The sequence below is a fragment of the Thalia democratica genome, chromosome 2, assembly GCF_965202585.1.
Source record: "Thalia democratica chromosome 2, ktThaDemo2.hap1.1, whole genome shotgun sequence".
In the NCBI taxonomy this organism is placed as follows: domain Eukaryota; kingdom Metazoa; phylum Chordata; class Thaliacea; order Salpida; family Salpidae; genus Thalia; species Thalia democratica.
In genome coordinates, this window is record NC_139166.1 from 82,118,126 (window position 1) to 82,131,987 (window position 13,862).

At 26.4% G+C, this 13,862-nt stretch overlaps 1 protein-coding gene across 1 annotated transcript; it reads right to left on the reverse strand.

Annotated features, from left to right (window-relative positions):
* Window positions 1-401: 401 nt before the first annotated feature.
* On the reverse strand, window positions 402-815 carry LOC145829034 (histone H3.3A-like). Its single transcript, XM_082936774.1, has one exon. The coding sequence runs from the start codon at window positions 813-815 to the stop codon at window positions 402-404; it is 414 nt and encodes a 137-aa protein (XP_082792900.1).
* Between the last annotated feature and the right edge of the window lie 13,047 nt (window positions 816-13,862).

Below are 13,862 nucleotides of genomic sequence, written 5' to 3' on the forward strand. Positions count from 1 at the left end.
ATTCATTTAACTTATAAAACACTTTCACTATAGCTGTTTATTTTTTTAAGTAAAAGTAAATAAATTTTACTACAACTTCTTTTTTAAAACCAGTTGAGAATACTTGGTTTTATACTATGAGATGTGTTTACTAATTTAAATTAAAGCTATAAAATTTTTTAGACAAATAAAACACTGTTTACCACTTATAAACACTTTTAGTTTTTTAGTTGAATTTATTAAATTATCTACATAAATTTAGAAGCAGTTTGAAATGTTATCTAATGAAAAATATAACTTATAGTTTAATTGAATTTATTTTTTTTAAGGTCCAAACTAAATTTACACTTTAAAGTTTTACAGTTGGTGGCCCTTAAAAGGGCCGTGGGGCCGGTGTTTGAAACACCAGAAGTTGTGTGCTTTTAAGCACCACGTTCACCACGAATGCGGCGAGCCAACTGGATATCCTTTGGCATGATGGTCACACGTTTGGCATGGATGGCGCACAGGTTAGTGTCCTCGAAAAGTCCGACCAAGTAGGCTTCGGAAGCTTCTTGCAAAGCGCCGATAGCCGCACTCTGGAAACGCAAGTCGGTCTTGTAGTCTTGAGCAATTTCACGCACAAGACGTTGGAACGGCAGCTTGCGGATCAAAAGCTCAGTGGACTTCTGGTAACGACGGATCTCACGAAGAGCCACGGTACCTGGGCGGTAACGATGAGGCTTCTTGACTCCACCGGTGTTTGGTGCACTTTTGCGTGCAGACTTGGTGGCGATTTTCTTGCGGGGAGCTTTTCCTCCAGTTGATTTGCGGGCGGTTTGTTTTGTGCGGGCCATTGTTGTCTCGACTGTAGAATAACTCCAAACTGTGACTTATATACTCTAAATGCGTTACGGACGTAAACGAAGTGTTAACGATTTTGGACTATTCTGATTCAAAATTCACAACTTTAGTTAAAAAGTTTTCAACAAAGGTTAAGAAAATCAGGAATATGTTTTCACAAATAAAATTCTAAATATATATGTTTCGTTCTAATAAACCTTTCAATTTAAACTTCAGGTAAATGTAAAACAGATACACTTTTGAATGTAAAAAGGTCGGCTTTATAACTTACACATATATGAATGAAACTAATTGATAAGTTTGAGCTAAACTGTTGAAACAACATTTAACAAAAATAACATTTTAATTGTTTGTTTTTTTTTCAATAAAGAAGGCAATAATTTAATAATATATATACGTCCAATATATATTACTTTTCATTGAAAGTTTTTTTTTATAAGCTAATAAGAAATAGGTTATGCTAATGAAATAATAATATAAACACATACCTTAAATAATGCAAGAATATCTATTTTAGTCAAATATAATTTCTTTTAAACAATATAAATAAGACTCTTTTTTCTTCAGAACAATATATATTTTATGCTTCTTTTGTCAGTTGTATACTAAGCAATAAAAATAAAATTTCAATTCTAGCTTATATAGTGCGAATGCAATCAACTTAATTTATAATAAAGCAAAGAGTAATTAGCAATACATAAGTAATTCTAATTACAATGCAACTAAAAAAATTAATAAAACAGAGCAACAACTTATTAAACATTTTAAGAAAACAACGAAATAGTATAAACAAAATCTTTATGTTAACACAACTTAGGTTTTCTTAACAAAATACAAAAACCTCAAGTTTAATTAAATCTTAAATTTGAAGATTATTTTTTAATAATAATTACTAGCACAATCAAGGTTATTTATTAAGTGTTCAGCAGTAGTAGATTTTTTTGAAGCAGTTATTACTCTAATATACTTAGTTTTCTTATTACTCATAGAAAAGATCCTAAAGATACTAAGATCCGATAGCAGAATTTAAACAAAGTATGGTAGTTTATAAGTTTAACTACTTCTGTAAAGCTAGTTATGTCGGGATGACCTCAAGATAATTTGACAAAAGAATAAAGGAACATATTCCAAAAAGTATCGATGAATTTTGTATGAGTAATAAAAAAAAAAAATTATTAGAGTAATAAATGCTTCAGAAAGATCTGCTATTGCTTAACAATTAGTAAATAACCTTGATTTTGTTTGTAGTTATAATATAAAAAGATTTAAAATTATTAAAAAAAAATTCATATTTCTGAATTAACTAAACTTGATGCTTTTTGTATTTTGTTAAGAAAACCTAAGTTGTGTAAACATAATGAGTTTGATTATACTGTTTCGTTGTTTTCTTAAATTTTTTTATAAGTTGTTGCTCTGTTTTTTAAATTTTTTAGTTGAATTGTAATTAGAAGTACTTATGTATTGTAAATGACTCTTTGCTTTATTATTAATTACGTTGATTGCATTTTCACTATATAAGCTAGATTTGGAATTTTATTTTTATTGCTTAGTATACAACTGACGAAAGAAGCATGAAATATATATTGTTTTAAAATAAAAAAATAGAGTCTTAAATATACTGTTTAAAAGAATTTATTAAAGGGTCAAAAAATGTTTAATTTTCTAAAGAATATATTTTCAACTAAAAAAATGAGTATCAAACTTTTTTTTAGTAAGTGAAAATAAACGAAGTTATTAATGCATACTTCTTTGTTAAGTATTTATAATATTTTACTTTTATAAGGCCTAAAAAGATGATTAAACAAAAAGTAGCTATGCATATGATCTTGTTTTACTGTTTATGAAAAGTTTATCAAATATGTAATACAGCAGTCTGCGTTTATTTTTATTTTTTACTTTAACTTTTAAATAGTTTGTTACTCAAACATTTTATTTTTATTTATACCTATATAAATTAGGTGTATTTGCATTTTAAAGGCGCCAACAGTTTTGCAAAATTAAGACAAACTAATTGTATGAAACTTTTAAAAAATCAATTACTATTAGCATTTTTTAATAAATAAATATTTATTATTAAAACTATTGTCGTACTAGTGAAAGACAAATGTTTTTATCGTTACTTTTTAACAAAATTAAATAACTATAATTCTTCTAATAACTTTATTAACTGCGTTGGGGTCCATTTGCTGTTAATTAACTTCTTGTTCCTTCCTTCTCGCCCTAGTAAATCTTCGTTACACTGAAAATTTATTCTTGGGTTTTATTGACTTGGTGCAAAGGCCGGTGTTTGACATTTAAATATTGTTAGCTATAATTATAATACCCTAGGTTATTTAGTATAATCTTTTTCTTTTCAAAAGTTAAGTAAAAAGTGAACACAATTTTATAAAAACGATAGCTAACAGTGAAACAAAACTATAACACTTACAGTTCTTGATTAAATTATAACTTTGAAACCGCTTAACTAGAATTAATTTTTGTTTTTCAATATAGGTAACGGTAATAATTTTCGTTTACTTTCGTTACGTTGGCGAACTACTTTTGCGTATCTGCTATGAGAGGATTAGTTTTTCCTACTTCGCTTCGACGAGCGTCAAAACTCCAAGTTAAAACGAATGGAATTACTTAACAAATTGATACAGATAAAAATAAACGCCGGTAGCGACAAGGCACTAGATATTTGACCCTACTCGAAGAGCGAACGCCGATATATATCCGTTGTAAACTAATAAATCCTTAGAATAAACAAAACTGTTTTGAAAAACAGGTAAAATAGTTTTGGAAAAAGCCTATTGCTGTTTATTGTTTACGTTTTAAAATAAATTGTTTCTATAAACTATAAATACTTTATGCCTTTGGCTCATTATCCTCCTTTACCGTTAATTATGCTGACATTCGTTCGCTTCTTAAAAAAATTTGAAATCGTAGTTCATAGCGTACTATTATCTTAATAAAGCATTCTACTCGCGGTTTAAAAAGACATTATTTGAGATATTCTTTCTAGAACTGTTAGTTTTAGCAAAAAAAAACAAAATCAATTTAAAAGATGATTCTATTTTTAAAGTTGAAAAATCTTTTCAACGAAAATTGAGAGGTTGTCATATTAAAACTTATATTTCCTAAAATTTAAATGAGTCCATTAGACTAACTGGCTCACAATGCCCAAAATTATATTGACCACAAAAAACTCATAAGGAAGGTATTCCATGCAGTCCTATTTTAGATATTATAACTTATGCCCAGTATAATTTAGCTAAACTTTTGATTTCTGTTTTAAATCAAATCTTTAAAAAGTTTTCTTAATTTTGTGTTAAATGCTCAACTCGTTGAGCTCTTTGTTACAACTCTATTTCATCAGACCAAATGTGTTCTTTTAATATTAAAAACCTTTATACCACTTGATGAAACGATTAAAATTTGTATTAAAGGACTTTACAACTCAAACCTTAATCCACCAATTGTCCAAAAAGAAGTAGTTAAGAGCACGTTATATATGGCTATTAAGAATGTTGTATTGAAATTTAACAATTTAATTTAAAGACAAATTTATGATGTCACCTTGGGTAACCTATTAGGTCCTGAACTATCAAATATTTTCGTTGGTCATTTCGAATCTCTTTTTTTCTAAAATATAGGTAAGCCCTTAAGTAACTTTAGATATGAAGATAATATTTTTATTTAAAAAAAATGGTTACAACGTAGAAAACTTAGTCAATAAAATTTCTAACCTACATCCCTCACATTAATTCACTCGTGAAAATGAAGTCGACGCTTTTTTACCTTTTCCAGATGTGTCATTACAACGAACATCAACTTCTTTTATTATATCCATATATTGGAAGCCAACATTTGTTGTCCAATACATCCCATGAAAGTCCTTCTGTCCTACTTCTCAAAATGTAATTTTTTTTAATCAGAATTGTGTTTTTTTATGATCCATAATTATGAGTAGACATTTAAATTAGATTTCGTTTTGTGTTGATTTTCTGTTTAATTTTGAAGTAGTACCAATATTAACAACCGAAATTTCTTATTCTAAACAGCTTATAAAAAAAAATTGTACCTATGGTTAGCGATGTTTATGTTTTCTTTTTCTATTTTTTTTGTTATAATAAACAGTGTATGTTTTCGGTTTATACACCTGTTTTAACTTTTTCTTTATAAATTAAATATTCAACAGATGAAATTATTTGTTTTTAATTTAAAAGTTTAAGTTTAAAAAGTTTAATAGATAGATATTTTTTCCCGCTTAAAAATCAAATTTTTCAAAAAATATGACCAAAAATATTTTAAACACTTTTGGCTGTTTAACGAAAATCTTGTGAATGATAATATTACAAACAATAAATCGGGGTGGTTTTAATTTTATTTTTTAGCATGTTTCTAAATTCTTTATTGTTTAAAAAACTCACAGCGAATACAAAAATATTACAAGATTCTTAAAAAAAATATTAAAAATCTATTATAAATACTACTACAACATCACTTCAATAATATTTATTTAAAAATTAGAAACAAGAAACATCAAACTCGATGAAATATATTTTTAATTTATTTTAACGAAAGAGCATAAATTTCTAAATATAATATTTACACTTATGTTTTTATTTACATTATAAGAATTACAGCATGTTAAAATAACAAAATTTCGCTGAATAATAGACAAAGATTTATTTTGTCTTTGTTTGCAATTACCTTAATTTTTTTTAAATAAAATCTACTATAGTTCTTTTTTTTTTTTGAGATAACCACAAATTGAAACTAATAAAGCTTCAGTAATCCTTGGTAAACAAAAAACTGCTACAATATTATTAAATATTAATGATTGGAAAGTTCCAAAAAATATTTTATATAAATAAAATTGGATCTTAGCTTTTTGAGACTTCTGGGGCTATAGTTGGCTAATAGTAAATTGTTTATATAAAAAAAGTTATTCTTCAGATTTCCAAATTATTAGTTAGCTTTCAAAAATTTCAGGTTTAGTGTCTCAAGTCAAAAGAATTTGAAATCTTAAAAACTTTAGTTTAAATACTAAAAAACTTTTTGTGAATAATTAAAACTGAGTTTTATTTTACTACTGCTTTATATTTCTGAAATAAAAAAAAATATCAATTTTCCTAATACGTCAGTTCTCATTAGAAGCGAATGAGGACGATGAGTCTTCGGATTCGAGAAGAAATGACATCCGGGTGGCCGAGGACTCCTGCTTCAGCACCTTCTTTCTCCTCACCTCTATTGAGAGGGTTTTATCCTCAGATGATGACGTAGACGATTCGGTTGACTTGACAAGGTGGTGGGAAGTGAACCTCGCTCTGTACATTCTATTGTAAATATTATTAATTTTTCTAAAAAGCTATGTTTTGTTTTTATTAATGTTATTTTATGTTTAGTTCTTGTTAAAAAAGTAAATACTTTTTGAAAAATATACAACAGTTGAAAATTGTGATTTAAAAAAATGTATAGTAAATAAAAATTTGTTGAGTTACGAATAGCTCTTTAACTTTCCTAACTATTACAACCAGTAGCTATTAGAATTAGAGTATAAAAGTTTTGTTTTTTGCTTGTTTTAATTTACTTAAAAGAAAATAGTTATTGCTGCATTTAGATTAGTAGTACGCGTGTACTTTTGTAGAATTAACAATTAAATAAACTTTTCGTTTTGTCAATAACAATATATTTTTTCTTTTTTTTTTAATTTAAAGAATAAATAAATACTTTAAAGTAAGTAAATGTGCTTTTTGGTCAATTTTTTCTATACATAGTTGTTATTACGATATGTAATTTAATTCGAACCAAGTTATTATATTAACTATAAAGTAAACAAAGATAAAAAAAATAGTTTTACAAATAAAAATGCTCTTCAACAGGAAAACTTGTAAACTTATTGACATGAACTTTATATAGAAATGTTTTATTCTAATAAACGTTTTTATTTTAAATATATATATATATATATATTATATTAAATTTACACAAATAGAATTTAAACTGAGTAAACTACAGCATATATAATTGACTAAAATGGTTAAATTAAAAAACTTTAACCCGATAAAAATGCCTGAGTCCTTTTTTAATTAAACAAACCTAGCTATCAGAGGCAGGAAAATAATGAGAATACAGGTTACAAAAGCAGACATGATGGAAATAAAAACTATTTCGTTTCTCACCTCCGAATCTACTTCAAAATTACCTTAAAAATGTACAATATTTTTGTTACTATAAGTATAAAAAATACTTTGAGTAAAAATTTAAGATTAGTAGCTTTTAGTTTTTATAAACACAAAACCTCAAATAAAATAAAGAAGGTAAGAAAATACAGATTTTCAGTTAGAAATATCAAAAAGTTTAAACTTGAATTAATTACTTGTAAATTAATATAGTATTTATAAGGTTGTTAGAAACTAAATGAAGAAATCATTTAGGTTAAAAAAACACTTTTTTGAGAAAATATGATACCTAGAAGTTTCAACTAAATAATAATTAAATGAAACAGTTTCATGAAATACGAGGCTTAAAATTGCAACCTTTAAGTATAGGTTTTTCAGTAATTAAACTAACTGCTGGATGATTCATATCTTTTGTAATTGGAAAAACGATTGAATTCTCTTCGTAATTCGCTTAAACGAGGAATTCCGTAAGAATTTCCATCTATAAGTAGTTTGCTTATAAAATTTAGTCGAGTATAAAACAACCATACGGTTTCAAATTTAAGTGCACGTAGTTATTAAAGCAATTAAGCACACAATGTTTTAAAGTTTTGTAATTTAAGGTATTGTTTTTTTTTAATTTATCAGTTCTAAAAAATTATACGGGGGAGAATAAGAATTCTTATTGTAAGTTTTAACTTAAATAAAAAGAAAGCTATAAACTAAAAAATAATGTTCCAGAACTGATGAAAATTATTAAAGTCGAAGGTTGCATAAAATTCTAGGTTAACAATTAGAAGTTCCAAATTCTTGTCAAAAAAAAATCAAAATTTTACCAACTAATTTTTACATAACGCAAGCACAAAAGCAAAAATGTGTTTTCTAACCTTCTTGTAACGCAATAAACTTAAAATCTCTTTTGGTTTTGACTTAATTGCTTTGACTTCAAAGTGTTTAATTTAAATCAAACGTTTTTAAAGTTTTAAAAGTTTTTGAAATTTTCACTAGAAATTATGTTACATAAGTGTTTAATGGAACCTTCAAAACTTTTTAATGACGTAAAAAGCTAAAAACATTCTTCAACAAAAAATATATTTGGAAATTCTAAACTTATATGTTAATTTTTAAATTGTTTAGTTTGCAAACTAAATATAGCTCAAAGAGCCATTCAGTAAAAAATAAAAAATAAAACACTTATTTAAACAGAGACTTACTATTTAAAACTCAACTTAAACTATTTTAAAACTTATATCATTTCACTGAAATCTACAAACTTACACTTGATGCGTTGGTAAAATTCATGCATTTTTCTTTCTGTTCCTTTGTAATACACCTGATTTTTTTTCGCAGCGTGTTCACATATTGATTTAGGTAAGCTTTCAGGTGTTTTTAAATTCTAAAAATAAAACATTTTTTTTTTTTGAAGTTTGACTAATCAATAAATTTGAAATTAAGAAAGTTTTTCCCGGAACTTAAAATACCGATTCTCAAAAGCTCTTAAAAGCAAACATAACTCGCTAAACTATAACAGTTTGTTTTTATATCATTTGTATAATTAAATTAAAATAATCTAATTTTCAAAGCTAAAACTGGCAACTTGTTCAAGTATGTTTGTTTTTGTTTTATTAAAGTCTGAAACAAAATAAAATTTCAAGTTTTAGCTTTTTTTATTATAACTTTAACATTTTAAATAAAAAGTGTCTGGTATTTCAAAAAGACGAAAGTTGTAAACTTTCATTGCAAAAGGTCGCACCAACAAAAACACTTTTGACCTTTAATACTGAGCGTGTGTTGAATTTAGTTCTGTCTTTTATACTACAAACAAAATTAAGTTGTTGTTTTTAGTTTAATTATATAGCTATTTTTTTAAGCTTTTTTTTCCTGTTAAAATATTACCTTATACTTTTAAAACTTTATTACGTTACAGAATAGGGAAGCAAAGCCTCAATATTCAAATAATAAAACTTTGCAAACTAACTGTTTTGAAAACTACGTCTAAGAAAAGTATTTGATTTTTTTTTTCTTTTAAATATACGTTTCATACAAAAAATCCGACTTATATGTTTTTCATAAAGTATTAAACTAGAAAATTAGACTTGAACAACAAACATTTCTCTCATATTACGAGATTGCATATAAACATTAGTTATTTTTTTCTTTTTTTAATATTTAGTTAATTTTTAAAATTACATCTAACAGAAAACAAAGGTTGTCATAAAACACAAATGTTGAAAACATAAAAAACTATTTTAAATTTTCGTTTGATATTTTAAGTAAAACATAATACTTGAAAAACAAACATTTTTCATATTTTTCGAGATTGCAGATGGAAATACCAGTTGGTAATTTTCTTTTCTTACTCCAAACTCATCAATGCTTATTTTTTTCTCTTTTCCTTAATAAAAATTAAACTTAAGTTTATTAGTTACGTAAAAAAACATTTTCTGAACAATACTAAAACCTAGTATCTTTTTATAATAAAAATTTATTAATCTATATTTCCCTAACAAATAAAACTAATAAACTTAGAAAGTAACAATTTATGTGTAAAACTAGTATGAACGAATAGCAAATACTAACGTTTAACAGTGGTGTTGATCATATAATCGAACAGGTTATTTCTATTAACTATTTTCAGTCCAGATTTTAATGTGTTTTCAATTGCGTATGAATACAAAAGCAGCGCGTCTCTAAAGTATTCCACAGATTTCACGTACTATATTTATAATTCATTGTAATTCAATAAAATAAAATGATTTTTTTATAGAAGTTTAGATTTATTTTAGTTTTTAAAGGTAATTATTTCAGAACTTCAAGATGAGATAATAGTCCTATTAAATTTCACATGGTCCTTTAATATTAAATTAAACTATATTAAATTGTTTTAAATGGTTTTAGATTTTTTTACTAATATAATTGTATAAGTAGGTCTGTATAGTTTTTCTTCTCTTGTAATCATAGACAATATATTATTTAATAAGTTTCACTCACTATTTTTTTTAAAGTTTGTTATAGTTTATTTTACTACTACTTCAATAAAAACTTTAAAATATCAACACAGAATTTTTTTTAATATTAAATCTATCTTAACTTGCAGTACTTATTTTCTTAAGTATGCACCATAAACACAAACCAATAGTGTGTACTTAAAAGGAAAAGTGAACATGAGAAGTAGCAGTTTGAATGAAAAACTGCATTTAAAAAACTACTTTTTTTTTTGTTCATAAGTTTGTACTTTTAGGAATATTGCTGCATTATAGTATATATCATACAAAGAAAGTGGTCGTCTGTGTTTTTTTGAAAATTTAAACAATTTTTTCTTACTATATTTGGATAAGTTTTTTCGAGATATTCATTTTCTTTATTAGCTGTTAAGTCGGCTAGAGTAAACACAATGGCATTATCAAAAGCTTTATTGCTTTCCGTTGGCCATAAATATTCTTGCTCATTGTTTCTTTCTGTGAATGATTTATACATTACCTTTTTTAATCTAATTAAACATATTTTCTACACATTTTCCCTGTTATACAACTTTGAAGGTTATAATGTAGTACTAAACTACTTAACTGGATCTAGTTAAACTTGCTATTATAAAAAACTTTAGGTCCGTTTAAAAAAACCGTATAAAACTTTGTTTTACTTTTTTTAATTTATAATCTCCATATTCTATTTGTGACTAATATAAAAACAATTCAAACTTTTATTTAAGTAAGGTTGTTTCAAATTTAGGTTGTTGTACAAATCAACAACAAGCCACTTAAAATTGCTGCAATCATTCAACTTGAGTTTGCTTGCAGCCGTCAAAATTTGCATTGTCTTTTCCTTTGATGCACATAGTATGTAGACTGGTGAAAAATTTGTTTTATACAAAATTTTGTTCAAGGTTGCAAACAGTTTTTTTTTTTATAAATTGATTCTTAAGGCTAGTAAGCATTATACAATGCTGTTATAAAACCAACTAGTAGTATAACAATTTTGTTTAAAATTTTTACTAATAATTTTGCATGGTATGCGAAATTTTATCATATATAAAAATAGAAAATATAACAGAAACTAAATAGCTTTCAAGTTTTTAACAGTTTTTTTTTCAAAGCACTCTTTAAAACACACAAGAAGCTAGGAAGTAAGTTTATTTCTAAAGTGGTAGTTAAATTTAAATTAAGCTATATCAAAGTTTAACCGTCGCATTACAGTAAACAAAAGGGGTTTCTTTAAAAACTTAATTACACTTATTTCTATAAAAAGTGTAAACTAATAAATATTGATAATTATAGAATATTACATTTTAAAATTGCTGCATTTATAAAATTATCGTTAAAATTTATTTATGTCTATATTTTAGATACAATTAACACATCTCTGCAAACTTGTTTATACTAAATATAACTCACATATAAAGATTTAAAATAAGTCTTATGAAATAATTGTATAGTGAACCGATTAAAAAAAAATGTTTACAGTAAGTTTTAAGATGCGTTTTAATGATGTTCACCTAATTAGGTTAATATCTTACAAAATAAACTGATAAATCATGTTTAAAAACAAACATAATATATGTAAAACTTACTCAAAAATTAATACTGTTTTTTAGTTAGTTAACTCTAAACAATTATCATCAAACCTGTATCGGCATGTTTGTCCAGAAAAAAATTTCCATTGTTTTTCACGTAAGTCTCAAGCGGGCGAATTTGCTTCGTTCTTTTTATTTCAAGCAGCCTACCCGCTATGTTGTTTTTGTTCCACTCACTTACGTCATAACCTTTTACAGTCCCTCTGTCGTACTCGTGGTATATTGCTTCCGACAGGTGGTAGCAGTGCCTTGAATTTGTAAGAAACTAACCAAGCTGTGTAAGTAGACACCAAAAACAAATATTTTGTACAGTTTTCTTAACTAATTAAGTTTGTAAAAATAACTGGTTAATAAATAACGAAATCACCAAAATAATGAATACAATTTAACTTTATATAAAAAAAAGTTCTGAAACTTGCTACTTTTCTACTTTAAGGACAATACGTAGAAGCTTTATTTAAACAAAAATTTAAACTTAAAAAAACTGAACCTGTTCATTTCACCAAAATCCTTCAGATTATCCTCAGCAAGCACCACAGTCTTCTTTGCAGGAATTCGTCCCTGAAAGTTCCTGATTTTGTATGCTGTTTCTAGCAAGGTGGGGATCACCCTCAACTCCCCCACTACCGCCCTTTGTCTAGTGGTCCCGTACCTTGAATCCACCTGATCAACGGGAACCACCGAAGAAAAAACAAAAAAATGTTAGCTTTAATTCTGAAAAACATTAAGTAAACTTTTTTTAAAAACAACATAAATTTATACCTATTTTTCCATAACATTTAGTTTTAAAATAATGACAAAAAATAATTTTATTAAAATAACAAATCTACCTGATCGCCCGGAACTACTACGACCGAGGACAATTTCTCCAGCAGCCCGATCGGTTGATACGGTCGATCGCACACCGGCCCAACGACCAAAGTGGCCCTCTTGAACATTGCCACCAGGTCCGACATGAAGAAAGGTATTTTCTTTGACTGGCAGTCGACCATCTTGAAGGTGATTTTCTTGGTGAGGTTTTTGAGGTTGATATTTTTCAGGTAGAAGTCGCTAAAAGCCCGCATGAGGACTTTTTTAAGGAGTTTCGGGTCGGTCCTGTTGCTGTAAAGTACTTGGATGTTGACGTCTGATAGCGTCAGTTTTTCAAAATACGTTTCCAGCTTGTCCATTTGTGATTTCGGTTTTTGCTTTTGTGACGTTTCTCTTTGTTCTGTCAGAGTTTCTTTACTTTCTGTTGTGTTTTCTAAGCCAACTTTAGAGTTGTCTATATTATTTTCTACATTTTCATTAACTTGTATGGAGTTGTTTTTATCTTTGTTAGTTGTCATATTGGCGATCCTGTTAGTTCTAGATACGTCATTGCTCATTTTTGTAAAATATTTTTCTCCTTTAAATGTCGTATTGTTATCCGCATTTCCAATTGATTGAATAGATGAGCTGTTAGTGTTATCTTCCGTGTTGTTAGTGACATTATTACTTTTCAAAGCTACGTCATATCCGGAACTAACTGTTATGACGTCATAATCTTCTTTTGTGATGTTAGTTCCATTTTGCAATGGATACTCGGCGGCGTTTGTCGAAATCAATACAAGCAACACTGCTGTAAGTTTGAGCATTTTAATGTTTATTTTCCCTTTTCGAAGGCTTAATCATTTTACTAAAAACTCTAGATTTGTGATTTGTTACAGAAAATAAAGACTAACTAGTTCAATTAGTATTACTTTAGTAAAGTAGGAAATATCAAAAAAAAAAAATTACGATAGAAGTTATAAAAACTATTGATTTGAAATATCATAACAGTTTCGAAAAACACTTTAAAAAAATATTTAGTACTGGTTAACAGTAAAATATTTATAAAACGAGCAAATTCGGATTTATTGTAAATGTTTTTAACTTCCACAGACAACATAAAACTTTTGAGCCAAAAGGCCTTTGTTGTGTTTTACTTTGATACTTAACAATTGGAAAAAACAAATCAAAAGTTGGCAAAACTGAGTAAAGTTTAGTCTTGCTAAGTCGCATAGAAAATACATTAATATGATAAATAAAATTTAAAACTGTTTAAAATAAATTGATATTTTAAAAATAATAACGGTTAATCATTTTTGGCAGTAATATATATTTTATTGTAATTTTTTTTTAATAATATTTACGATTAAGCTTAGGCTTAGAAAATTAAATTTTGATAACGACTTTTTAAGTACATAAAGTTTTAAACCTATATCAAGTAATTCAATTTATCTTTAAACAAGTTTTAAACAACAACAATTTTATATATTAAAGTAAAAGATAACAAAACCTTAAACATCAAAACTTAAATATAA